This window comes from Enoplosus armatus, chromosome 2 (genome assembly GCF_043641665.1).
Source record: "Enoplosus armatus isolate fEnoArm2 chromosome 2, fEnoArm2.hap1, whole genome shotgun sequence".
In the NCBI taxonomy this organism is placed as follows: Eukaryota; Metazoa; Chordata; class Actinopteri; order Centrarchiformes; family Enoplosidae; genus Enoplosus; species Enoplosus armatus.
In genome coordinates, this window is record NC_092181.1 from 24,458,457 (window position 1) to 24,485,573 (window position 27,117).

The 27,117-nt window shown below is 41.1% G+C and overlaps 2 protein-coding genes across 2 annotated transcripts in view; both read left to right on the plus strand.

Moving 5' to 3' along the window:
* LOC139297061 (extracellular serine/threonine protein kinase FAM20C-like) overlaps nucleotides 1-25,343 on the plus strand; it is a 31,561-nt gene extending 6,218 nt beyond the window's left edge. The window contains exons 8-10 of the mRNA XM_070919647.1: nucleotides 24,456-24,537; nucleotides 24,625-24,684; nucleotides 25,070-25,343. Coding sequence (XP_070775748.1) covers nucleotides 24,456-24,537; nucleotides 24,625-24,684; nucleotides 25,070-25,343 — 416 coding nt within the window. The remainder of the gene's footprint in view (nucleotides 1-24,455; nucleotides 24,538-24,624; nucleotides 24,685-25,069) is intronic.
* On the plus strand, nucleotides 602-23,623 carry LOC139301509 (dynein heavy chain domain-containing protein 1). Its single transcript, XM_070924933.1, is given in 44 exon segments — nucleotides 602-975; nucleotides 1,344-1,538; nucleotides 1,671-1,874; nucleotides 1,959-2,069; nucleotides 2,227-2,383; nucleotides 2,522-2,590; nucleotides 2,704-2,955; nucleotides 3,272-3,415; nucleotides 3,898-4,009; nucleotides 4,257-4,471; nucleotides 4,584-4,827; nucleotides 5,076-5,233; nucleotides 5,715-5,840; nucleotides 6,004-6,280; nucleotides 6,510-6,637; nucleotides 6,985-7,183; nucleotides 7,264-7,355; nucleotides 7,492-7,720; nucleotides 7,881-8,006; nucleotides 8,124-8,221; nucleotides 8,350-11,482; nucleotides 11,583-11,703; nucleotides 11,893-12,052; nucleotides 12,153-12,435; nucleotides 12,538-14,089; nucleotides 14,435-14,540; nucleotides 14,747-14,885; nucleotides 14,975-15,161; nucleotides 15,559-15,661; nucleotides 16,004-16,132; nucleotides 16,290-16,481; nucleotides 16,577-16,996; nucleotides 17,105-17,516; nucleotides 17,857-17,955; nucleotides 18,061-18,237; nucleotides 18,573-18,751; nucleotides 19,602-20,630; nucleotides 20,726-20,900; nucleotides 21,026-21,100; nucleotides 21,383-21,608; nucleotides 21,834-21,925; nucleotides 22,007-22,156; nucleotides 22,424-23,049; nucleotides 23,195-23,623. Coding segments are annotated over 44 exon segments (13,704 nt in total).
* Nucleotides 25,344-27,117: the final 1,774 nt, after the last annotated feature.

Sequence of the window (27,117 nt, forward strand, 5' to 3'; positions counted from 1 at the left end):
AGGTAACATGAACCCATAAAAAGTCATTTGAATGATTTTAAACATCATATCATGTATAATGTACGACATATAAAACGGTCTTTCAGTCGAAACAAGTTATGTCAGTTAATGTAAGCTATCGTTTGTCGGCACAGAAAGTCACCATCAAGATTTTACCTCCAGGCTGCACCCTGCATGCTACTACTTCTCTCTCACTTTTTCACATTTTATTTGAGGTAAAAAAGTCTGTGTAGATATGACAGTTGTACACCAAGACGGTAACATTATCAGGATTTGTATTATCAGATATATGGGAAGGAAATTTGTATGCTCTTATGTAATTCTGTGTCCAGCAAACAGTATTCATATTAACACTGGTTCTGCTTATCCCTGTCTGAAATCATTTCATGTACATCTATATCTAAAAAATGGATCACGTGTCAGGTATGTGGCTAGTTAAAGCAGGATAGGTATAATAGCAATGTATGGTGGTGATTCACGCAACAGGTTTAAGTTGCCTGTTTGTTTTTTTCTTTCAGACATTCCAGAGTAAAGTCCTCATGTAGATTGGAAGTTTGTGGTACCTAAACCTGCTGATGGTATTCATAAAGAGATGAGCAGCATGTTCGCTGCCCCTTCAAAGGAAAGATCCCATGATGGAGCTTCTCAGACAAGTGGTAAAGACACTGCTAGGCCTGGATCCAAGGTTAAGAAAAAGACCCCCTCTTTTGAAGTGACTTTACCACCTCTATGTCCGGAGCCACCGTCTCTCTCAGCAGCCTTTGTGGCCAGGCCTCTGTTCAGTCGTACCCCCATCCTCAGAAATGCTCCCTCTGACAGACCTTTATCAGTGGGGGAACTCCCTCGTCTTATAGGCCAAGTAGGACCTAGGAGAGCCATAGGTGACACAAAATGGACAGAAGGACCTCGACTAAAAGCCTCAGCATTAGGGACCGACATCCCTATCAGAACTGCTGATGAGTCGACAGCACAGAGGTACATGGAATAATTAGAGATTTGATTGTAATGTACCCATTCGTTCTGATACAATTTTTTAAGTTTTGGGTATTTGAGTGTCATCCTGAATTTAGTTTATGTGAAAAGGTATGCTAATTTATGACAAATATAATCACAGAACATCAGAAAAAAATATCATGATGAAATATGTAATGATGATGATGATGGCATGTAATATGACTAGGTGTGTCTTGATAGGCTTTTGACATAATGTCTGCTGGAAGTATATTATATTTTCCAGTCATAGTTTTATCCCAGTGTATTACAGGAACTCTGTCGCACTGTGTTTTTTCACTCCGTCCTGAATTAATTGCTCTGTTGTTGACACTCAGTTTTTATTGTTTCAGTCTTACAGAGGAAGAATCCATAAAAGTCACAACATTTAAGGATAAAAAGATAACAACTGTGAAAGATGGGAAAGTGACCAAACCAAATAAAGTTCCTCCCACTGGCACAGAGGTAGTTCATATCTTTGCCAAGAAAAGAGACCTGGGAGACGTGGAGCTTTATTACCTGAAAGAAATGGATGGGGACTCTTACAGGTACACTGAAATAAGGTCATCTACCCTTTAATTTCAGACTCCCAGAGATGTCCTCATGCAGAGATTTCATTCTTGCTAGAATGCACACAATTAAACTATGAATGCACAGCGATATGTCCTCTTCGTTTTCAGACCCTATGACCTACGAGTGGTCCATTCCAGTGAAGCTGGCTCTGAGCACTACATCTTCTCCCCTAATACTGTGCTACATGTGACAGAAAGGGGTTATGGTGGACTTGTCAGTCTGGCAGAGTGGTACAGAGAGTCTTTGTTGTGGACAGCTTTGCAGGAAATCCCGTTTTTCAGGGACTTTAGACTGCAGAAAGCTTTCACCTGGTAAGTACATATAAGCCGTACTTTCTGTGTTTTATTTTTTTATCTGTTAATGCTTTGTTTGCTTGGTGTGTTTGTTTTTGCCAGGTGGCATAGAAATGTCCGCAAGATCTTATTTCAGGGAAAGCGTAAGAATCTGCAGGATATGCTGGTTATAGCTGTACCTCAGTTCAGAAATGCTCTTTTTCAGTTCAACAGGTGAGTCCCATCCATGTGCAGATTATTCAATATTAGTTCCATTTTTGAGTTTGGTGTAATACGTAATGAGCTATGAGACTTCTAGCCAGTTTTGGATCTGACCTTTAACAACATTAGTTGTTCGGATTACCTGGTAATAATACTCCATCTTTTGCAGAATAATTGAAGAACTGAAAGGGATACACTGGCTGCCCCAGGAGGAGTCTAAAACCTACACATTACAGGAATTCAAGAATGTGCAGATAACCATGAATCAAGAGTGTTTCCAGATATTGGAGAAGTTATCACAGTATCGCTCTGTCATCCTAAATATGGTACCGCATTATTTTTTCTGCTGTAAAACAAAACAATAACAAACTCTAACCTGTTTTAAGGTGTTAAGAATAGCTTAATAATACAGCAATCTAGAGCTTTTCACATCTTTTCATTGGTTCATGAATAAAATTTCAGAGCATGAAAACAAAATGTACAGTTTCATCTCAGAAAGAAGCCTGTTGATTTCTGAAAAAGATGGGCGTGTGGTCAGTTTTCTATGACGCATCATTTTTTACAACATATGTTATTAAAATCTCGTCACTGTAGAACTTTATCTAAATATTTTTTTTATTGCAGTGATGTCCTTTTCTATCCCCAGGTGAAGGAGGACAGCTACAAGGCACACCAGGACCTGCAGCTGCACATGGAATATGCTAAAAAGCCAAATAAAAGCTACGAACCCATTCACCTCCATCTGGCCCACCAGCAGCAGCTGAAGAGAGAGTTGGCCCGGTCTGAAAGCATTTTGCAGAAATTGGGCAACTTTGGTGCTCTCATCAATCAAATGATTGTGCAGAGTCTCGTCACGATCGTCCGAGAAGATGCTATTTCTTTTCTCAAAGTTTTGAAGGTGAAAAGAGAGCATTCATTAACTCCACTTATGTAGCAGTGTCCCGCCACAAGAACACAAAACTTCCTGCTATGAAAAAATAGTTGATTAAAAGTGAATTGCCTCGTCACTTTTGTCTTTAACACAGTTTTTTCAGTTACAGCACTGTTGCAACCTGCTCTCGGGCTATTACCAGAGATATATGGATGCAAAACTTACATTACTATGAAGCACCACTGCTACATAAAATGGAGGAAGCATCAGATAAAGCAAATTGACAAAGAACTTAATTAACATTTAATTTAATTAATGCTATTGCTGTATTTTTGTTTGTTAGAGGAAGACATCTCAGCAGTGCTGTCTCTTCCAAACTGAGCTGTGTTTCACTGGCAATAGTCAGCTTACTGTGGACCCACCAATACATCTGTTCCAAGAAGCAGTGAGTGAAGCCCTCCTGACTGTTGGCGACTCTGTAATTCAGGTGATTTACACATTTCCACAGTTGCAAATACAGGTACACCTACATTACAGTGTATTTTTCAGTTGTGGGCACTGGGAAATGTGCCTCATATTTATGACAATTGGTGATAAAAATAAATTAGAACACATTTTCTGGTTCATAATCCAAGCACCCCATAAAGAGTAAAGTGCTTACACCAGTAACATGACTGGATTATTACAACACATTGAAATGTGAAGGACAAAAAACTAATTTTGACTATATCCAAAAGGTTAATTTGCACAGATGTAAAGCCTTGGATATACGTGATATGTGATTTTTAATTTGCTGTACAGCACCATTTTCAATAAGACAAATCCAGCAATTATATAGGATTAATACCTGCATTATATTTAACAATATGCTTATTGTGTCTGTTCATTCAAGCAGGATTTCTGTAATTTTGAGCAGCATTTTGAACATGAATTTATCACCAATCTCATAACACCTTTCTTCTCTGGTAGATGTGTGACACTTGTGGATTCTTCCTGGAGATCAGCAACAGTGTCTTCAGCTCTGGTTTTGCTCAGGATTCAACCTCTGACTTCAGTTGTATTGAACATCCTATGATTACAGGTTTGGCCATTTACATTGAAGTTGTTGCTGGTCTTCACATTTCACTATTTTGATTTCAATTTATTTGAGCTTCTGCTGACCCAAATATGCAGTATTCATATGAAAATGTGCCTGAACCTGACCCAAAGGTGTCATTTCTGTTTCTGTATGGATCAATGTTATGTATTAGTTTTATATTTTTTGTCATTTACTTTATTAACAGTTGGAAGACAGATTGTTTTGAGTGTCCATGTGTTTTAATTCCCAGCAGAGAATAAGAACAATGATGGAATGACTGGACGCAGAAAATTTTGCTGTTGGCGTTTTCTCAGAGACCTGCCAGGTCTGCCTAAACAACCAACTGTGCAGGGCAACAGGGTGCATGGCTGCTACTATCCCCTCCCCAAGAGACAGCTGGAGTGGCAGATCAGCATCAACGACATTACAAAAGAAGTTGAGAAAGAGCAGGCCAAGATCATGCAGGCAAGACTGCCACTTTCAAATCAAATACTAGCCAGTATTAATGCATTATCAGTAGTCGTGTTAAAGAATTTGCTCGTGTGTTTTTTAGTAATTCTCACTGTTCTCTGGACAGGAAGCTCAACTTGAAATCCAGCAGTTGTGTGAGAGCTACTCATGGTTGATGGACATCCATTTGTTCATTAGCCAATGGAGTCGAGCCTCTTTGGAATCCATGAAGGGTCAACCTGCTTTACTGTATGAGGAGCACATAAAGAAGTTACGCCACTGGACCGAAATAACCTACACAGTTCCCTCATCAATCTCTACCTCCAACCAGCTGTTCATCATTCAGTGCACCCGCATAAAGGAAAATCTAGGCATGTCTGCTTTAAAGTAATTAGATCTCCTCCACTGTGTTACTTGAAGACTCCTAAAGATTCCTATTCAAGAACTTGTCAAATCAACATTAACCCATACCAGGAAGGAGTAATGAAACAATGTTCCCTATAATAAATGACTAGTTAGTTGCTCCCCGGCTTTGTGAAACAGTTAACTGTATGGACAGTTGATGGGATACTTGTCTTTATGCTGAATGCTCTAATACTCTTTGCCTTTGTTTTTCAAGGGCAACAGCTGAGGTTCATTGAGGACGAAGTGCTAGAGCAACTTGTTGAGCAGATAAAGCTGCACTCAGAAAGCCTCATATCGGACTTGGAGAGGGCTACTGCGGAACTCAAGACAGAACCCAGAGACTTACACAACCTCTCAAAATATGCTCTTATGGTATAGAAATACTTTAAACTTACTTGCTTGAATAATAAAAATGTAAAAGAAGAAAAGCATATAATGTACAGAGAAGTAGATCACCAGTTATGCAAAAGAGATAAAACAGCCATGAGGGTAAGAAAATGATCTCATAAAAAGACAATACCCTGGTTTCCCCGTTTTACCTTTACATGGTTGGTAAATGGAAGATTCAGATCCTCTTAGTTTCTTTTCCTCATACATTCACTTTAATTAAATTATTCATCCCAAGGACTCTGCCTTGTCAGAGCAAATGTGTTCTGAATTTAGATTCCGTTATCCAAGAATGATCAGGGGATGCAAAAGCTTTTTTATCTTCAAATTCAAGTTAAAAACTATGGTCACCAAAATGTGATGCACCCTCCATGACCTTACAGCCAGGAGATACATTTTAGATCACTAATTAAACATAGTTTGTTTGCCATAAACTTGTACAATTGAATCTGTCTTCTCTCTTCAGGTGAGGGAGTCTGTGGAAATGTTGGCTGACATGCAGAAACATCTGGAATACATTCACTCCCTCCAGAACACTATTTGCATGAACTATAGGAAGATGACTGAACAGGAGGTGACTTTGGAAGAAAAGGTCTGCATAAAAGTGAAAATGATGCCATTAATAACCACATTATAGTTGTACATAGTAGTATAGTTGAGTTTCATGCATTATTTCAGAACATTACAGCTGCTTGATAGCTTTTTATTTTTTTTACACTGCAGTGTGTGTGCTTCTCTTTGTGTTCTATATTTAGATGATGGCCATGCTGGATTGCTTTATTTCCCTCTTGAAGCAAGCAGATAGCATTGTGTGCCAGCGTCTTCCTTCAATGGCTAACGCATTGGACACAATGTTCTCATTTTTGGTCTGTGACCTTAAAAATATGGTCTCTAAAGCTACATCTGGACCCTTCCTTGACCCAAGCCAGAATGCAAAAGAGACGGTCTCCAAACTGAACCACATGTGTGCACATGTGCACATTCTCAATGCAAAGCTGGAGCAACTTAGTAGGGACAGTCAAAGCCTACAAGGTGAGATAGTATACATTAAGGATATAAGTTATATCTAGGCTTGAGAAAGTTACTTTTGAACTTGTATTCTCAGCTTTGACCACAGGTAGATTAAACAAGAAAAAGAAGAAAACTTAACAGCAAGAAAACTTGTTGGTTTTGGTCTTAAATGTGGAAAAAACTCTTGTCATGTATTCATTTACAGAAAACCTAATCTTATCAGACTGTTATGTTTAATGCCTCCCATTAGAAAATCCTATGGATTTGACCATTTTGACAACAGATGTTCAGAAGATCAAAGCCTGTAAAGAGTTGTGGGAGCTGTTAGCTGTGTACACAACATGGATGGAAGAATGGAAACAGTTGCTTTTCACTGAGGTAACATGTCAAATGAACCTCTCTCTGCTTATTGACCAGATGATAAAATCAAAAAACTTTGTCAAGGAGGTAATTATTTGTATGCATTCATGATGATGACAAACTTGAATTTTCTCTCTCCTTAATTGATTGTCTTTTTTAACATCTTGGAGAAAAAAAATAGTCTGATGTTAATAACCGTTGGCATGCACAGCCTCATACAGCATATGCAGATGTGCGAAACACTGCTTATAAACCATTCTGAATTATGAAATTAAGAATATTTTGTTTTGTAATGATAAAAACCCATAAGCTATCACCATTGTCCACATGAATTAAACCAACAAATCTGAAATATTTTTTGTCAGGTTGTGGTGTCACAAGCTCAGGGGAAAATTGTCAAGTGGAAGGAGCAAGCTCTATCTCTGACAGGCATCATACCTACCCATGATGCAGTTCTGCAGGAGACTTTAGGAGTCCTGGAAAGCTTAAGTCGTCAGCTTGCAGTCATGGCCATGCTGCAGAGCTCCACACTCAAACATAAACACTGGAAAGCTATTTTCGAAGGTCAGACACTGTACTCATATTGTAACACATGCATGCAACCACAGCATATTTGAAAGTTCAAAATACATTCCATCTGGCAGGCATGGGTCTACTGTATGTCCCAGAGAAGAAGGTGACTGTTGCTGAACTGATGTCTCAACTACTTAAAGTTGACCAGGAACTTATTACCAAGGTGAGAGCAGGAAAGATGTTACATATTGGGCATGTTATGACAGTGCTAGTAAAATCAGGAAACATTAAACTATCCTTATACATTAACACATGATACCTGATTACTTTTGTTTATGGCACCTTTTTGTCTCTGTCAGATATGCAGAGGTGCACAAGCAGAGTGTAACATGGAGCAGGTTTTCCAAAAGCTTCGACAGGGATGGGAAGCCAGACTCTTCCAGCTTGATAAATTCAATCTCCCTGTTTGGCTGCATTGTGACCCACAACATGGATCAACAGAGACAGAGAAGCCCAGAGAGGGCACCGTTTCAAATCCCCAAACTGCCAGTCAACACTCCTGTAATGATGTGAGATTCACCATCATCGGTGAGACTGAATAGCAAGCTAGCAAATTAACATTACATTGTTGTAGTCATTGTAAGCATAATTGTTGATTTACTACTTTGGCTCTGTCACAAGGGGGAAATGTGTAAAAGAAACACTGTGCTAACAAGTTTCTGGGATTTGCCATGTGTTTTTCACTAAGGTCTGGAAATACATTGTGCTGAGATAGAGAACGATTTGATGACCCTTTCCACCATGTTGAAGTCCCCACACAGTGTTGAATTCAGGCTGCAGATGGAAGATTGGGTGCAATCACTGCAAGATCTTGGTAAGCTGGATATTCAGAAGAAAAAAAAAAGAAAGAAAGATTTTGAAAATGTACCACCAAGTGCAGAAATAGTATGAACACTCTATTGTCTTTTGCTTTCTCTTTCAATATTAATAGGGAAGCTGCTTTATTTATTTGAAAGATTCCAGCAAATCTGGGCCTTCCTGAACAAGATATTCCATGAAACATCCTTTGGTGTTCAGAGAGTGGATCTGGTATATATATCCCTGTGCCATCACAAGTCAAACATACTGTATTTCATTTTTGCAATGTTATGAAACTGTTACATTTCAGAGCTTTGCTTTAAGTTTACATGTCAGATAAATGTGTTTTTTTTTCATAGCTGGAGCGATTCCAACCAGTTGATGAGACATTTAAGGAAATTGTGCACTCTATAGCAAGTGATCCTCATGTGTGGAACTTCGTTCATTCCAAGAAGACAAATGACAGATTCCATGGTAATAGCCTTTGCCAGGTTCTCATTGATGGTCTGTCTACAATGGAGGCAATTTCCAACCAGATGGTGGATCTCCTGGACACCCTCTGTGAACAGTTTCCAAGACTCTGGTTCTTGAGTGACAGGGAAGTGATACAACTACTCTCCTTGCACCCAACGCCTTTCACACTGCAACCCTTTGTACGCAAATGCTTTAAAGGGGTACGGTGGCTTGAAGTGGATTGTGAAATACCATCTAATACGAGAGATGGAAAGAGCTGTGGGGCTACATCTGAAAGCCACACACAGATGAAGGTGCTGGGTTTTTTTGGCAGCCTCCAGGAGCACATTACCTTTCCGTCTCCTTTGGAACCAAATCTCAAGGCCTTGGTTTGGCTTTGTGTCTTTGAGAAACAATTAAAGTTGACCATGGTACACCTCATGAGACAATGTGCTGTTGTGCGAAACCAGCTTGAACCATTCAGTCAAGATTTGGCATGTGATAAGAAAGTTGAAGACATCCATATTGCTGATTGGAGAAAAATTGCACTACCTGTGCTGGATCTGCTGTCTGAATATCCTCTTCAGTGTCTGCTGGTGGCTGAGGAGGCAGTTTGGTGCAGTGTTGTTCTACAAGCTTTCCAAGAATCGAGCCCAGTGAAGTTGAGCAACATAAAGGCACACAACTCTTTAAAACTGAAAAACCTTGGCCGATCCATAAGAGATGGAGTCACAGGGGCTAGATGTGAATTTCTGGTTTCTAAGTACACAATGATGTGTCTGCGTGCTTTAGTGCAGCTTACAATGAATCATGCACAGCAGTTATCTCGACTCATGGAGGTACAATGTGCACCTCTCGAGTCATCTTTTGAGTGGCTAAGTTTGATGAAGTATCATATAAACTCAGAAGATTGGGGTCTGAAAGGCAATAATGATCCAGCGTGTTATGTGGATGTTTTTGGCCATCAACTCCAACATGACTTTGAGTATTTTGGTCCAGAAGATTGGGTGATGGTGCATACTCCGTCCACAGATCGGGCGATACTGGGGATTCTCCTTGCTCTGACAAGCTACAGATGTGGGTTTGTGAGTGGACCTTGCATGTCTGGAAAGAAAATGACTGTAGTCCAGTTAGGAAAAGCGCTGGGGCGACAGGTTGTCAATTTACAGTGTTGTCCAAGCATGAGACTAGGTGTTGTTCAGCGGATGCTGTTGGGTGCCCTCCAGACTGGTGCGTGGCTTCTCCTGGACTCTGTTGACTTACTAACACAAGGAGTCCTGTCATTATTGGGACAGCATCTGGTAGACATCCACCAGTCCTTCTCTGAGTTAACAAGAAATAAGAATCACAGAGTGAATGATGGGGTCACAGGTTTCAAAAACATTGTTGATTCAGAATGCCATATGGAACTTGCAGGGAAAAGCATTTCTGCCAGCCTAAGCTATGGATGTGTTCTCATCTCATCAAAGGGCTATACATCTGAGGTTCCAGAAAGTCTACGATGTGCAACCAGACCCATTGCGTTAGCCCATCCAGATTACAGGATCATTGCAGAAGTAATGCTGACTTCTATTGGTTTCTCAGAGGCCACGTCTTTAAGTCGACAGCTGGTGTGCCTCATCAGCCTGGCCAAGGATTACCTCTGTCTGCCGAATTTCATCACTGACGACCAGAGCTGCTATCTTGTTGTCTTGCAAAAGATCATCTCCGCCTCTGAAATACACTTACAACAAAGTGTAAGTCAACGAGAAATTTCAGAGAAGGCTAAAGGATTGGGTCCAGAGCAAACTGATCTTACGTCTTCACAAAATGTGACTGCCAGAGTTGTTGAGAAGGATAGAAAAGAAACTGAAAAGCCTTTCAGGTTGCACAGTTCTCATTTGTCAATTATACAGGGATTAATGGAGGAGACAGCCATTGTCAAAGCGATTCTGTCTGTCTTATTACCTGCTCTTTATGAGCACAAGAAAGCTGCACAGTTCTACATAATTTTCAAGGACACATTCCCTATAGCCTGCCAGTTTCCTCTTTTCCAACAATACATTGAGGAAGAAGAAAAGAACCAACTTAAAGATGCAGTTACAGAAGAATTACAAAGGAAGTGGTTTCACCTTGACAGCGAAATAGTTTGCAATACTCTTACACTTTACCAGACCATGAAGTTCTCTCAGGCAGTTATGCTTATAGGCCCCTCAGGTAGTGGAAAGACAACCTGTTACTGTACTCTAGCTGGAGCACTCAATCGTCTGGCTGCTAAGGCAGTGGAATATGTGATTGGAAATGACAATATGATTGATGGAGATACCCCACAGGCAGAGCCACAGATCTCTGCTTCTACCTGGAACTCTGTTGACACTGTGGTCTTATTTCCTAATGCCATGTCCCATGAAGAGGTATTTGGCTGCTTCTGTGAAAAGAGAGGATGGCAAGATGGAGCTGTTGCAAAGGTGCTAAGAGATTCAGAGCGACGTGAACCAACAAGCTCTAGAATCTGCAACAACAAGAAGAAAAGTGATCAGACACCGATACTGAAATGGCTGGTAATGGATGGGAAGCCTGTGGGTCAGCCCAGCTGGTTAGATTACTTAACCACACTGTGCAGTCCTGAGGACCCATTTCTGTGCCTGTCATCAGGTGAAACACTGCCATCCCAATCACACCTTAAGCTACTTATGGAGATCACTGACCTACGTGATGCAAGTCCCTCTGCAGTGACCCGTTGCAGCCTTGTTTATTTCACAGGTACTGATCTGTGGAAGGCTGTGTGGAAGAGTGAAATGGATGCCCTCTCTTCTAAACACAATCTGGATCAAGGAACCTCGAAAATGTGGAATCGTCTGTCTGAAGATCTTTTCTCGAGCACTCTTAGTTTGCTTAGGCAAAAGGCTTTAACCTCTGCAATCCATAATGAATCTTTTAAAAGCCTCATGTCTGGATTACAAGAAATCATGTCATTTGTTCGGATCCTACGTGCCCTCCTTGAGCATTTTGGGAAGGAAATGGAAAAAGCTGAGGCAATACCACAAACAGACAAAAGAGGTATAACCATCACACATGAAAATATAACCTTGTAAACATACACACTAGTTAAGATAGTGACTTTGCTTTTATTAATACTGCATCATTTTTCTCCCACCAGATATGCCTCTACACAGAACCGGCACAGCAGGCACAGATTCCCATGCTAAACAAGACCTGCTGGCCAGAAACCTTTTTCTGGTGGCTTATATTTGGGGATTTAGTGGACATCTGTATCCTTGGTAAGATAATCTTTATGGAACTTCTTATGTAGTCACATATACTACTACTACTACTAATATATTATCTATGCAATTACTATATATATATATATATATATATATATATATATATATAATTTTTTTTTTTACGAAAGCCAAACTGAATGTCAGTCACTAATTTTCTTCATATATTTTATGTTTTTACTTAAGCCACTTGCCACGGTTCGACTTACTTGCCCGCCAAGTGCTGTTTGCTTGCCGGTACAAAATTGTGGTTCCTGATGAAGAGAGTGTGTTTGAACACTTTTTTAACATCGACAGAAAGATATGCCCCAAGAACACACTGTTGACAAATTCCATCGCTCCCAAGGTTTGTCCTGAACATTCAGTCTAGTCAAAGTAAAATGAGTAGTGATCACTGCATTTAAACATTTTAACTGACAAGTGTCTTTTTAAATCTATTTGCACAGTATGGGAAATATACCTATCTCCTGAACCTCATGTTGGAGGCAAACCAGCCAGTGTTGCTCGCAGGAGAGCCTGGGTCTGGAAAAACCACTCTGTGCAAAACTTTGCTGAGTTTTGACAGACCACATATTAGCCTGCCAGCCAGTCCACTCATGACCTCCAGAGACCTGCGCACTATACTGAAAAGGATGAGCTGCCAGAAGAACTGCAAAGATACTATGAGTTCCATGCCGAAACAGCCGAGACTGCTTCTTTTTGTGGATGATTTGCATGAAGCCCCATGTGGTGAGTAAGAACATTTATCTTAGGAGACCTAATATGATTAAAACTGATTTTGCACTGTGTGAAGCTTTATAAGGTTTATATTTCTATCGTTTTTGTTGATAGATGTCTTTGGGAAGACGTCAACAGCTCTAGAGACGCTACGACAGAGTATTTCAAAGGGAGAGATTCTAACATTTGATACCTACAACTTCAAGTTATTGAGCTCTGTAACCATCAGCTACATGGCTACCTGCTGTGTCTTTGGATTGGGCAGTCACCACAGTAATGTGATATCCTCCAGGCTCTCACGCCTATTCTCCATCTTTGTGCTACCTAGCTTATCTATGGATGTTATATTGTCTATCCATTCTAACCAGCTAACATTCTGGCTCAAAGACATGCCACTTAAGCAGAGTGGTGAAGATATGGCATGTTGTATCATCACTGCAACTAAAAATCTGTATCATGCAATATGTGACCAATTCCAGCCTACTGTGCTGAGGCCCCATTTCATATTTTCCCATCATGACCTTCAGAAGGTGTTTTGGGGCATGTGCCTGTGGCATCCTAACATACCAAACACAGGGACAATGCAGAAAAATGACTATTCACTACCAGGCTTTCCTCCAGTCCTGCCAGGGCCTGCAGCATCAGTTCTTAACATAGCGCATCTCTGGATGCATGAGTGTATGCGTACTTTCAGTGATAGGTCATGCTCAGAGGATGAAAGGAAAACTCTTGTGGCACTCATTGCCAAGACAGCAACAACACACTATGGAATAAGATTGGTTGATGAGACCCAGCCAGTCAGTTTAGATGACCCACCCACTGTCACAAGCCTTGTTATTCACACATTACCTGTGGACACAGCAGACACACGTAAGCCAACAGGTCGGAGTCTAAATACACTAAATCTGCCTCAAGATCCAAAACCAGCTGGCTGGCCAGACCTGAAGAAAGGCCATACACTGACTGAACCGTCCCCTCTGTCTGACAACAACCGCTCAGAAGAGCCAAGCCTAAAAACTCACTCTCTGCAACCTCAGATTCTTCAGCATATGGAGGCCATAATGGCTAAGCTTGTATATGGTCCTGTTCTCTCTGGGGCCCTCAAGTCAATGAACCAGCAACGCAGTTTTAAATGTAGCTGTTCTTATCAGGACCGAGACCTTGATGTACTACTGCAGGAGCTGTCTGCACTCATCGACAGAGGAGACACAGGACAGAAAGTTGATAATGACTACAACATTACAACCAGATGCATTGTACACAGACAGAGGGTGAGTCATCTGTTACATATCCTCCGGGCGTTGCTCATACCTGGAGGTCATGGAGTGCTGATTGGCTCAGATAGAGGCACAGGCCGTAAAACCACTGTGCGTTTAGCTGCCTATGTAACAGGCCATCAGTTGATGGAGGTGCATCCTGGTAATGAGAATAAGTTGCATGAAATCCTGAAAGAGGCTGGGAATCAAACTCGAGTGAATGGAGTTAATGTCATCATACTGGTCCATGAAGGAATTAGCCAGTCTGTCAGAGAAGAACTGTTGGTGGCGATGGCCTACAGAACCTATCCAGGGCTCTACACAGATGAGGAGTTGAGAAACCTTGTCTCCAGAGTGACTGCAGTGAAAAACTCAAGAAGATACCTTATGGACAGTTGGATGTTTGACAAGTGAGAAAATGCATGATTCATCTGTTTGTCCTCATGCTAGTTTAACACATTGTTCAGGCCTAATTTAGTTACCACTGAACCGCATCAAATTGTGTTATTGAAAGATTTGGCCTAGAAATACACTTAGTGTTTTTACTTACAGCCAAAAGTGTACGTAATGCTAATGGCCTCGTGATGTGGGCATTCATCACTGCATTCATTTTGAATGTAGCAGTACTGATGATGGTGATGTAACATCATTTACAAGAATGGGCCTATAGGAAAGTTGTCTTGCAGTAAATATTTGAAAAAAAAATAATAGTGAGTACATTGCAAACCATATTCGTTCTGTTTCTTTTAACAAAGGTACTTGAGCCAAATCCACAGAAATGTACATGTGTTCCTGTTGCTTCCCCTCACCATGTCAGACAGCAGTGAGATACCTGCCAGCAACAGAACCCATGGATGGAATGTAAAGTATTTTCTTTGAATTACTACACTTATTGAACCTTTGTACCTGTAATCAATAACACCCAAACTGTACTTTTCAGACTAGTAATGTGGAGAACTCAGCCCAGGCACATTTAAGGGGCTCTGTATACTAAGGGCTGGTTGTGCCATTAAGTAATAAATAAATAGTAGACCTAAATGGGTATCTTTTTATCCTTTGTGATCTAGTCACAACTGACGAAGGCCCTGAGCTCCAGTTGCTGTGTGGAGGTGTACCAGCCTTGGTCCAAACAGTCTTTAGTGGAAGTTGCTGCTCAATGCCTCAAAACCAGTCCCCACAAATGTCAGTCACACCAGCAAAATTAATGTATACTCACTTTATTTTGACCACTTTGTATTGGCAGTGTTATGTCCAGGCTGTGCCAAGACATATCCCTTTTTCCTTTTTTTATTTAGTGGAGAGAGAAGGCTCAGAAGCCTCTCTGTCTGTGGCTATGGCAGGAATCCATCAATCTGGATGTCAGTATGCTTCTGTCCTTCTAAGATCACAGCCTTTCAGCCCTCAGACTTACATGGAGTTCATTGCCCACTTTGATTACCTGTGCATCCATCTGCACAAGCAACGGCAGAGCCAAGCTAACAGGTAGTTGCTCTTAAACAACATTTTTTCTCTATTTAATGTGCTGCTGTGCACATACCCATACAGTTGTGATTATACTACCATGAGCTTGCTTTATCTGACAAAGTGACCCTATACTGTACTTACAAGAAACAAAAAAATATTAGGTACACTAAAATGTATCATGCAAGCCAACACAGCTGCACTACAAACTACATCCTGAACAATATCTGACATAGTTGTTACAAAAACTAAACACACACATAACCTTGACAAAGGTAGCGTTTGTTGCAGAGCTGTTTAATTTGATTGCAGTAGACTTCATGGGACTAAATGATATTTTCTGGACACTATCCTATGTCTTTTTAAAACAAAACAGAAACACACATGCTGGTCTACAGTAATTATTGTATTTTTTCAGAGTTGCCACTGTTTTGTCTCATTTTGATGTCATGAACAACACAGCTGTGCTGTACAAACAGCACTTAATAAGACTGCAAGAGACGGTTGCTGAGACACGGCAGGTATGTAGAGCAATTCAGCATGCAGTTCAAGTGGAGTCAATATTCTGTATAAGGTTGCAGCAGTATTAATTATTATTATTTAAGCAACCTTGCAAGCAATATATGGCTTATGGAGGCTGAATCACATAATGTGCACTAGGGAAAATTGTTTATTATTTTCAAACTGAGAAACTCTTAACAGTAACATTTATTTTTTTGAATCTCATTTTTAAAGAAGACATTATGTTACAGTCACCCTACATAATATTGCAATTTGAATGTTCAGTAATATTTACCTCATAACATATTTACAAATGTAGATATCTTCATAAATGGTATGTTTTCTTCCTCTCCATCCTGCAGTGTGAGAAAGAGATCCTCAGAACTGTAGATTACCAGAGGAAACTGCTCGAGGAAGCCAAGGAGACCTGTATGGTGGAGGAGAACAAGCTGTATCATCTGGAAGAGCAGATAAATCACGCTCAGGAACAGGTTAACAGATTTCCTGTTTTATTAATATCTGCATCCAAAATCATATGAATAATACAACATATACTCAGATATTTAGATATTGGGCAGTCGAATCCCTATCACCTACCTATCACAGACAATAAAGTTAATGTTTTAAATCTCTTTTTTTTTTTTTCAGGTGAGACCTGTGTTCCTGTCAGGCCTCAAGATTTTTAATTGTCTGAATCCATCTGACCTGGAGGAGGTGCGCCACTACAGAGATCCACCTGATGGAGTGGTGAAAATCCTGGACGCCATTTGTTTGCTGTTTAATCGTCCACAAGGCTGGGAGAGCGCTAAACAGCTTCTTGGACAATCCAACTTTTTCCAGGTGTGTTTGAAAAAATGTTTATATTGGAACCTACCTCTTTTAATAATAAAAATAGTACAGAAGTAACATACATCTCTTGCTAATATCTCTCCTAGGAGTTGGAATTCTTTGACCGCTACAGTCTGACAGATGAACAGCTGCAGCAGCTCGGCCAGATAGTTCACAGTCCTCAGTTTGTGCCGGAGTCTGTGCGAGAGGTAAGCAAGGCCTGTGAGTCCCTGTGTCGGTGGGTCCAGGCCGTGTATGAGTGCTGCTGTATGCAACGCCAACTGTTGGTCAAGCAGCAGTTGGATGTGCTGGCGGAAGAGGCACAAGGTCAACTGCACCTGGCCAAGCAGTACAAGGAAGACGCATACCATCATCTAGAGGATGTCAAGCTTCAGCTGCAGTCGGTACAAAAAAAACTGGAGGAGCAACTGCTGGAGCTGCACACAGCTAAGAGCTCAGAAAGAGAAGCTACTATAGCTGCAGGGCATTTGGAGATACATGTCAGAGACTGGAGAGCTGCTGCTCAGGTAAGAAAGCATTTGAAAATATACCATACTTATCACTTAAACACGCCACTTAATTTTATACTTTTTTTTAATATTTTTTATTTGAATAATTATGATTTTCTTCCTCAGGAGGCAGAGTTAAATAACCAAACCTTACCAGGAGATGCCCTTTTCCTGGCTGCAATCATCTCTTACTTAGGCCCCTTTGGACCTGATATACGTGCAGAACTGCTGAACAAGTGGAGGGAGCTATGTCAGACAGGAAGCATCAACATAAACCCCAAGGACCCCAGAACCTCCCTGTTTACACACTCTGACACTGCACCTTTTTGTCCCCTTCTCGGTTTTCCCATCCCTGTGTCTGAGAGGCTGCAGCTGCCTCTGGGTCAGGCATTAGGTATGCCCCAGGATGCTCCATCTGCCAGAATGGTTGTAAAGCTACTGCTGTGGGGCTGCAGAAGTGCCTGGGTCCAGCGCTGGCCTCTACTGGCTGACACCCAGCAACATCTAGATATAAGCTCTCAAAGCTGGCCCATCACAGGTATGTCCATAGATTTACAAAACACCTGTGCTTGGATTTTCCCATTTGTTGGGAAATTGATGATGACAATTAGTTAGTTAACCCTTTAGAAATAATAACTAATGCCTATTGCAACTTCCCAGAGGCGAAAAAATGTCACAAGTTTTTCATCAAACCCCAAAGTATTTTCTTACTTGGGATTTTATTACCTGCCTGGATAAACATCATTACAAGCAACAAAACATTGTACTCAGAAAATACATGTAGCAAATACATATCATTTATATAGAAAATCACTACAAAGCTTGTGTGAATTGTATATTGTATTGTAAAACCAGTACAATACGTGTCTGCCCTGCAGGAGAGAATGCCAAGCTTGAGAAGGAGGCAGATTGTGGAATGGTGGTTTGTGCTGATGATCCAGAGCTGCTGGACAAGCTGGACCAGGCTGCGGCGAAAGGTGAATCAGGGGGATGTTGCACAAATGTAAAATATCATAATACTTGTAATCCTAATTTGGTACCCAAGGATGTGCAATTTCTCATTCTAACCTTTCGTTTTGCAGGTCTGAGAGTCCTGGTAACTCATGCGGAACGTGCTATTCCAAGTCCACAGTTTCTGGCGAGATTAGCGCGCCCTGCTGGATGTTGCCTTCCAGGGTTAAAACAGCATGTTCAGCCGACCCACCCTGAATTCTGTCTCTTCCTTAGCACCCATGTGCCTGTCCAACTGCTTAGCAGTGGTAAGAAGGATTTGTTGAATTAATACAAATGTACGGGAATAGTCTCTGACAAAGTCGATTACTTAGCATTTTTCTTGCAACAGAAGCGCAGCGTTTTCAAATTCATTCATCATTTGTCTTGGTGATTGGCTCAAGTTGTAACTGATACAGAGATATAGCAAGAACTTTTCACTGATCACAATGACAGCATACTGCTCTATACATATTACTCTGCACATAACGAGTCAGGTCCTAACATGGGATATCTAAAAACAGAAAGTAATGTGATGGAAATGAGCTCTTCTAACTCATTTTTAAGCGTTGGCTCACTAGGTATTCTTGCTTTTGTTCCTTAGAGATCCATCCGTCCATCTTGGCTCAGGTACGCGTGATTGACCTCTCTCTGAGCTCAGAAGAGATCCAGGAGCTGATGCTGACTCAGCTGCTGCAGTCTGAATGTAAAGTGCTGCTGATTCAACACTTGAAGTTCCAGAATGACAAGCAGTTGCTGCAGGAGAAACTGGTCACAGAAGAGGTGACGAGACCATTATTTACCATCATATCAAGCAAATATTGTTTTTTAGTCTCATATGATTCATTGAAGTAGAATGAAATCAGTGTGGGACATTTGAGGCTACTTTTCAGCATGATATGAAAAGTGTTAAAAAGTCTCAATTTTTGCTTTGCTTCCCATATCCACCCATAGTCATGGTCAATAAGCATTTGTTTGGAATTTACATAATTTCAAGCTGTAATCGATGAGTGACAGTTATCCTCTCACATATCAGCACCAACCCTTCTTTCACCTGATTGGACGGCAGCACCACTTGCTATCATTTGTCTTTGTTCCCATGGCAGTTGTCATTGTCAGTTTTCTTCTTAACTATGCACCAACATCATCAGTTTGTGAATTTGAGCCCATGGAGTTGCAGAATACATTTTATATCTAAAATACCATGTTAAAATATGTTTCACAGGGTTCTTGAGTTCTGTGGGGTGGCAGTTTACTTATTGATCTCGCTGAACAATTAATCATTTTCCAGACTTGAATCTTATAATGTATGTTGTGCCCTCAAGTTGTAGCATGGCTTTGCATGTCCACATAATCTACATTAGATTGTGGACTATGTTAACCTTGGCCTGCAGTTGGAATGGAGATCATGTGGACTTTGTACACCAATCATGGACTGGGCTTTTGAGTGGTTCACTCATTTCTTAATCAGGCTGCCACTGTGATTGTGTTCAATTAATGAAAAGGTTATTTTCTACTTTTTTCTGAATGCAGTCCTTTTATCCAAAATCTTTGGACTTGATGGATGATAATGCAATTATCTGCTGTTGTTTGTAGCTGTATCATCAGTTGACTGTACACAATCTTATCTTAGGATGCTCTGATGGACTACATCCTGCAGTGTAACACCTCACTGCTGCGGGACTCTGAATTTCTCCCCCGCATGGCAGTTTGTCAAGATGTAATGAAGAAACTGCAGGCTGAGATCCAGCAGCTGAGTGAGGAACTGGAGTACCACGAGTCCTTACTGGCTGCGCCCCGACAATTAATGAGGCTGGCTGTTGCCCTCTACCAGGCTCTGCAGGAGGTGTCCAGGCTTTCCCCTGCCTACTACTTTTCCCTATGTGGCTTCATCAGAGTTATGCAAGAGGCCTTCATAGTGAAGGGTAGACCATTAGTATCATACATCAGGAAAGTGCCAGGGGGCATAATACCAGAGGTCACAAACCGTATGGTAACCCAGCTGCTGATCCATTACAGACCTTGTCTCTTCAAGAGCCATGTTGCTGTTCTGAAGCTGCTGGTGTCTGTTGCTCTGCTCCAACACAACCAGCTTTGCTCTGAGGCTGAGAGGGTGGCTTTCCTCAGGGGCCTTCAAGACATAGAACATCCTGTCACTAAAGTGAAACGCTGTTCCCCTCCTCCCACTGTCTCGCAGTCCACCAGGGCTCTGCCCCACTGGATACCCCCGCATATCCACCCAGAGGTCCTCTGCTTGGAGAAGATCCCGGTCTTCAAAGGGTTGATTGCCTCTCTCTCCTCTCGGCCCACACAGTGGCAGGAGTACCTGCACTTCCCTTCCTCCACTGTAGCAGGTGCCGTTCCCTGTCTGTCTCACTCCCATCTATCCTTGCTACAGCGGGCTCTACTCTGGAAGACCATCCTCCCAAACTGTCTGGAGGGACTAGCTGAGGCCATGGCCTCCTACCACCTCTACCTGCCTGGACTTACAGCTGGGACTGAGGCCCCTCACACTGGGAACCCAGAGGCTCTCTCACAATATCTTGTCAAACATGAGGGACCCATCATCCTTACATTGCCCAGTCCAAGAGGAGATAAGTGGACAAGCATTCAACCTTTTCACTTAATTAACAAATTGGCCCACTTTGTAGCAGAAACAAAGGTAACACACACGGCTTCATTTTGTTTCAAGTTAATGGTTGTAACCAATGTACATCAATGCAGCGCTTGATGTTGTTCTTAATGAATGTGTTTTAGGTTCAGGTGAAAGTCATTTCTTTTGGGGCTCTGTGTGACAGAGAGACGATTCTTTCAATGCTGGACAAAGCTGTTAATGATGGCCACTGGTTGGTTTTTAACAACTGTCACCTGTTGGAACAATGGGATGATAAAGTAGTGGCCCACCTCAGTCGATTGATCACCTCTTTCAGCGGTAGGTGGTCGATCAAGAATCAATTTAAATTGCATTTGTGTCATTAACAAATGCTTACAATCCAATCTTTCTGTTTATGTATCTTCCTATGCACCCACTTGCCTGCCTGCCTACCTATTGCACAGAGGAGCGAGGCCTGATTCACCCGTGCTTCCGAATGTGGTTTATAACTCAAGAACATGCATCCTGCGCATTACCAGGTAGATCTATTATATTGTCATTACTGCTCTCTCCAAGAGATGAAACAGTCTTTGTTTTTCACCACCACCACCACTGGTACCAAGTTAGAAATATTGTTCAATATAGAGTGTCAGTCTAATCATGAGCTTCTACAAACAGAATTACACTCAGTTCATTCCTCTCACCATCTTTAATTTTCTCTCTCAATAATGACATTTATGATTGTTCCTAAGTGATCTTAATCTATTGCCTCTTTTTCATTCTGCTTAAGTTGTAATAAGGATTATTTTAATATTAAACAGTGGCAGTGCGAATGTGTGCCCTGCCTCTGGTCTGTGACTTTCCCTGGGATCTGACGGAGGATCTGAGCTGTTCCTTGCAACAGGTGGTGTCCATCATACAGTGTCAATCACTGCCGGATGTCACAGCAGACAAGATGGAGCACCTCCTCTGCTGTGCCATCTTCCACTCTGTGTTACTGCAGAGACAGACCTATAAATACTTAGGCCAAGGGAGAATCTGCAATTGGTGAGGATATGGGCCCACATACTGTATACTGTAGTTAATATACGGTAGAGGTTTTGTCTCATAGCAAAACATTTTCCTGTCATATCCATTTAGTGTGTGAAAGTGAAAAGTGTGTGAAACCAAATATGACCTGTAACTTTATCTCAGTATCTTAAAACCAAGTTGGATATGTCATGATGGATTAAGAGTTTATGCTTGTGAATGTGGATTGTTTCTGTTTTGAAGGAGTCAGGAAGACCTCCTGGCTTTGATGGATGCACACATTTGCATTGCGAGTCTCTGCCATGACAAGACAAAGGCTTTGCAGTATATAGCAGGTGAGGCAGCATTAACAGATAAACCTGGCCTTCTGGTTGAGTTACTGTATGCTTTAACCTTGTTGTACTTTTCATGCACAGTTAACCTAGTGCATGGCGGCCATGTACTAGACTCTGCAGATTTGGAAGTGTTGGAGAGTGTTGCCAATACCTGCCTCAGCAGAGTGTCACCCCTCCGGGGCAGTGGACCACACATCCTCTCAAATATTATCAACAATCCCGGCCACTTTGGTAACCAAACAACTTTAATGTATTTTGGACAGTACACATCTTACAAGCTGATTGATGAAACCGAAGGAAAGGGATCATGCAAAGAATTTGTCTTTACTCTTCTTTCTTTGTTTTAAACATGCTGCTGACGCCTCTATGTAGAACAAGTTACATGATTACAGCATTTAAAAGAGGCTTTTTCTAAATTTCTAACAGTGGGTGTTTCTGTTTGTCAACTATCTTGTGTAAATATAAGGTATTGATTGTGGCTATGTTTCATGTCCTCAGATTTGTCAGGACTAATGCAGATTTTGGAGCAGGTTCTTCAGAATTCAGCGAACATCAATGACCCCCTTGTGCTGGGCTTCAGTGCAGATGTGGCAGCTGAGATAATCAAGATCAATAGCCACAACTTGAACATACTGCTGCAGGCCTCCCAGACTCCTCTAGGAACAGCGATGACTTCCTACACTCAGCTAAACCAGCCTGCCACACTGCCATCCTACAGCCATGCAAGAGACAGACTGCAGGCTCTGAAGAGTGACCTCGCACACCAGAATGACAACACACTTACAAATGCAGGAGCTGTTTCTCACAGTCCCCTACGTGACTTCCTCCAGGCTGAGTGGGATGATCTCATTGATTTGGTGTCCTCACTCCTCTCACAGCTGCAACAGCCCGTTCAATACAGCATGCCGACCTTTGCTTCCCTCCTCAAGCTCACTGACTTGTCTCACTTAGAGAGGAGGGCAGAGTTGCTCAGTGCTTATCTCTGGCACCATAACACTTCAGATCCACTTGGTGCCTACCGACTATCTGCTTTCAAAAATGCCAGAGGCTTTCTGGCAGCAGTGATAAGAGAGGCTGCTCAAGTAAATCGCAAATATATCAGTGATATAGCCCTGCATTTTCACGTAAGACATACAAATAATGCAATCATACTAAAATGGTATTTCAATTATGGAACCCAGTGGATAAAACTAGTTCATTTTCTTCTATTGCTCTAACTATTTGTAGGTGCTGCAGATTTTCGACTTATATTGTTCTCTTCTTCTCCAGATTCTGAGTGATAGTACACACCCAGCCTCACTTCCCCTGGACGCTGTGTATTTGTGTGGCCTGGAACTGAGAGGGGCATCATGGGATACACAGCTCGGAGCCCTACGGGACACAGTCTCTCTGCAGCCATGCTCACTGCCCCTTGTTTGTGTCAAGGCTCAAGTCAGCAGCACAAACGCTGTTCGAGATACCGTCCCTTGTAAAACTTCACATTTAAAGGACGGCAGCAATGTCCTGGTCCCACATGCTTCTCCATCGATTGCCCCGCAGTTACCACTCTATCACTGCCCGCTCTATCTCGATGGAGAGCGGGAGAGTGGAAACTGGGGACTAGCAGATGTTAACATTATCACTACGTTTCCCCTTCATGCTAAGCTAAACCCTGTTTTGTGTAGTTTGAGAAGGGTGAGGCTAGTGAGTATGCTCTAACTAAACCAACCTGGTTTTATCTGCTGTGATGCACCAGACTGACGCTCAGATGCTTTTACTGAATAAACAACTCTCGACTGATAAAAGAGTTCTTATTGATACTACATGAAAAATCTTGTAAATGTATTTGTCATTAGGACTACTGCTCTACATGCAGTTATGTGACTTGCTGTTGCTGTATAATGCATCTTTATACATTATGTTATGTAATGTTTTGCATTTTTGTTTTTCATTAAAGTCATTATACAATGTCGTAATGGCAGTTTATAGCATTTTGTGTGATCCACCTGATCCACCTGGCATCACTGTTGTGGTGTGGGGTCAGAGGTGTGGTCTTGTGCACCCGTAACCACACCAAACAGTGATGTCATGATGTACCGACACGTCCTGTATTACTTCTATATCAGCTGGTTCTCAGCTGGTGTTAAGTTCTTTTGAAAGCTGTTGAAATGTTGTATGTATATACACCTATATGATTTTGCACCCACACGTAGAAACATAAAATGGCCTCCACCACCTCCTAGATGTTCCTCTTTCTCCACCAGCTATATATATATATATATTATCTTCTGTGTATCAGTGTTGGCATATTGTATTATATAATTTTTGTAAATAGATTTATAATCATTGAACGCTAAACACAAATTATATTTTGTAAACATTATAAAGCCGTTAATGTCAGTACACATGCTGTATTTAGTTTTAGCACTACCAAATGTTAGGTTTGCATATAGCTGGTAAAGAATAAAATAAAACTATTTTCAGTGTTTGAGAAATAACCATAAAGCTCTACAGAGGAGATGTCAACAAATTCCCTTTTCTCTTCCTCTAGGTAACATGGACAGGCACCATTATGAAACCTTTGAGAAGTTTGGCAACAATACTTTCCTATTACACCTTGACAACGGGAGGGCGTGAGTATTTCTAACACTAACACAGTGTGTGTCTATGTTAAACATTGTTATGTGGCTTGACTGACTCTGGGTCTGTTCTCATTGCAGATTTGGGCGTCACTCCAAAGATGAGCCTTCTATCCTAACTCCTCTAGAACAGTGTTGCAGGTACAAACAAGAATGTGATCAAAAGTGGTGAAATTAATTACAATTGTCCTTGTGTACTCTGCAGTTATTTACCTTCTTGTCTTCAGTTAAATTCAGTTAGTTGAAGTTCATTTAGAGTTCATTTAGCACAGTTGAGATAATCCAATTTTGTGTAACAGTTTTTGCCTCAACTATGTTAAACAAATAAAAACACATACAATATCACTTTAATATCACAAACAAAACCCAAGAAGTTACGGCTGATGTTGCCAAAAAGCGGGTTCTTTGGTTCCTAGAAGTGCAAGGAAACTCCTTGCTCTTCTCCGTTATTTCTTCCTCCCTAATCACCCCATACTGTCCTCCTTTCTCTCCAACACCTCTCCCTGTCCTTTTGCTCTTTCTCCAGAATCCGTCATTCCACCTTGCTACGCCTGCGTCTACTGTCCCTGCCACAGTATCGTCTCAGTGATGTCATGAGGGCCTCGCTCTCCCACGATCCCCTTCACAGTGTGGCTCCACTGCTGTTGGAGCCCCACCTCGCTGCTCTCGATCGACGCTTGAAAACTGTGCTGGAGACTGTAAGTCGTTGCCAAAATAGACAGAGTAAAGATGGTGGTGATGATGAGGTCATCTATGACGACACTGCCTACTTGAAAGACATAGTCACACCTGCTGGGTAGGGCAGTCTGTACCTCCCTTATGTTATATTGATGTAAATGATTACATGTCACACTAGCACATGCAAAATGGTGTCAGCGGTTATATTAATATCATCGTTAAAGTCACAAGTACTTTAATGGTGTCTTAAAATAGCATCCAAATTCCACTGCAACTCATTTGCCAACTCAACGTTTTAAAAGTTATGAGTTTAAGGTTATGTAGGAGGTTTATACATCAGCATCAATGGAACGAACTGTGGTCAGATATCGTAAGATTTTAAGACTTTTTAAGACACTTGTACCATTTCCCGGGAAGTATTATAATTATTATGAAATATTCAATATTGAAATACAAAAAAAGGATTTTATTTACTTGAAAAGTTGGTGCATTCAAATGTGATGACAACAAAATTGGTCTTACCGGTTAAAATGTTTGTGTCTGTGTGCAGTAAGGGAGGGGATTTGTGACTACGTGTTTGAGATGCAGGTTAGTTTGACTGGTGACAAACAATTTGTTTTTAGTTTTGTTATTTAGTTTGCATTCTGTGACAATAATAATTTTCCTAAATGTTAAAATATTACTTTATCTGTAAGTCGCCTTTGAAACAGGTCAAGACAGTCAATGTTAGATGTACATTTTTCAGTAACATCCACATTTTGGGCTATCATGCATTTCTTTTTCAGTCCCAATAACAGCACTATGTACAGTATACATCATAACTTGGTATTGTCCTTACTTGTTTCCTTGATGTTTTTTTCTCTCTCCAGTCTATATTTCCCAATTATTTTCTCCATATTTTAAATAAGAATATTTAAATAACTTGTCTCAGACACTGACCATATGTAGCGTGGCATTGTTGTGATTAATTCATCACACTCATAGACACAAGCTGACTGATAAAGGTAAATTGAAAAATAAAAAGGACAATTAAACTTGTTAAGGAAACATAAATGTATATACATCAGATTCTGGCACTATTCGCAAAATTGTTATGAATTAAATTATAATCATCTGTGAGGATTTCTGCCTTTCTTCAACTCGCCTCTCCTCTTTGTGATGGACAACTAGAGTCAGAGATCGATTCATGTGGATTCAATATGTTGGTCTGTTGATGGGCAGAGAAGGTGATCCTTGTATTATTTTCATGTTCTTGGTGTGTGAGAGGTTTACAGTATATAGCTCATAGATATTTGATATGTTAGTCTTGTGAAGCAGATGTACCTGTAAGATGTGATTGACTCTTATAGATATTTCGGCATAAAGAGCAAGTGTTGCTAATAGTTTTTGTCTAACTGTATAAGGCAGTAGTTTGTTTCGCGTCGAGGTCAGGTGTGAGTGTACGTCACAGCTAGTTGGGCAGCTGGCTGTCCTCCTTTCCTTTCAGGGCTTCAATCAATAATTTACCTGGCCCGGTCATATCGATGGCACCTACTCCCTTTTCCCCTCGCTCGCTTGCTCGTTCTTTCCACGAAAACTGTTGATGACAAGGGGGTAAAAGAGCTCGTTAACGGATGACAGAAAAAGGGAGAGAGGGAGGAAAGCACTATCGTTCTGTCAGACAGGTGTTATTGGTCTTTTGAACAACAGCAGGAACAGTGGGACTGCAGTGAAGGTGACTTTCTCTGTCTTCAGAAGCTGATACACAAAGGATAAAAGAAAACACCTGAGGAAACTTCTCCAGAAGTTTGAATGGGAATACAGACTCTTTACAGAAGTTTGTTTTGTCTCTGACATTCATTTTTTTTAGGCTTTTTTCTTTGTTTGAAGTTCATACTGTCCTTGAAACTATTCACT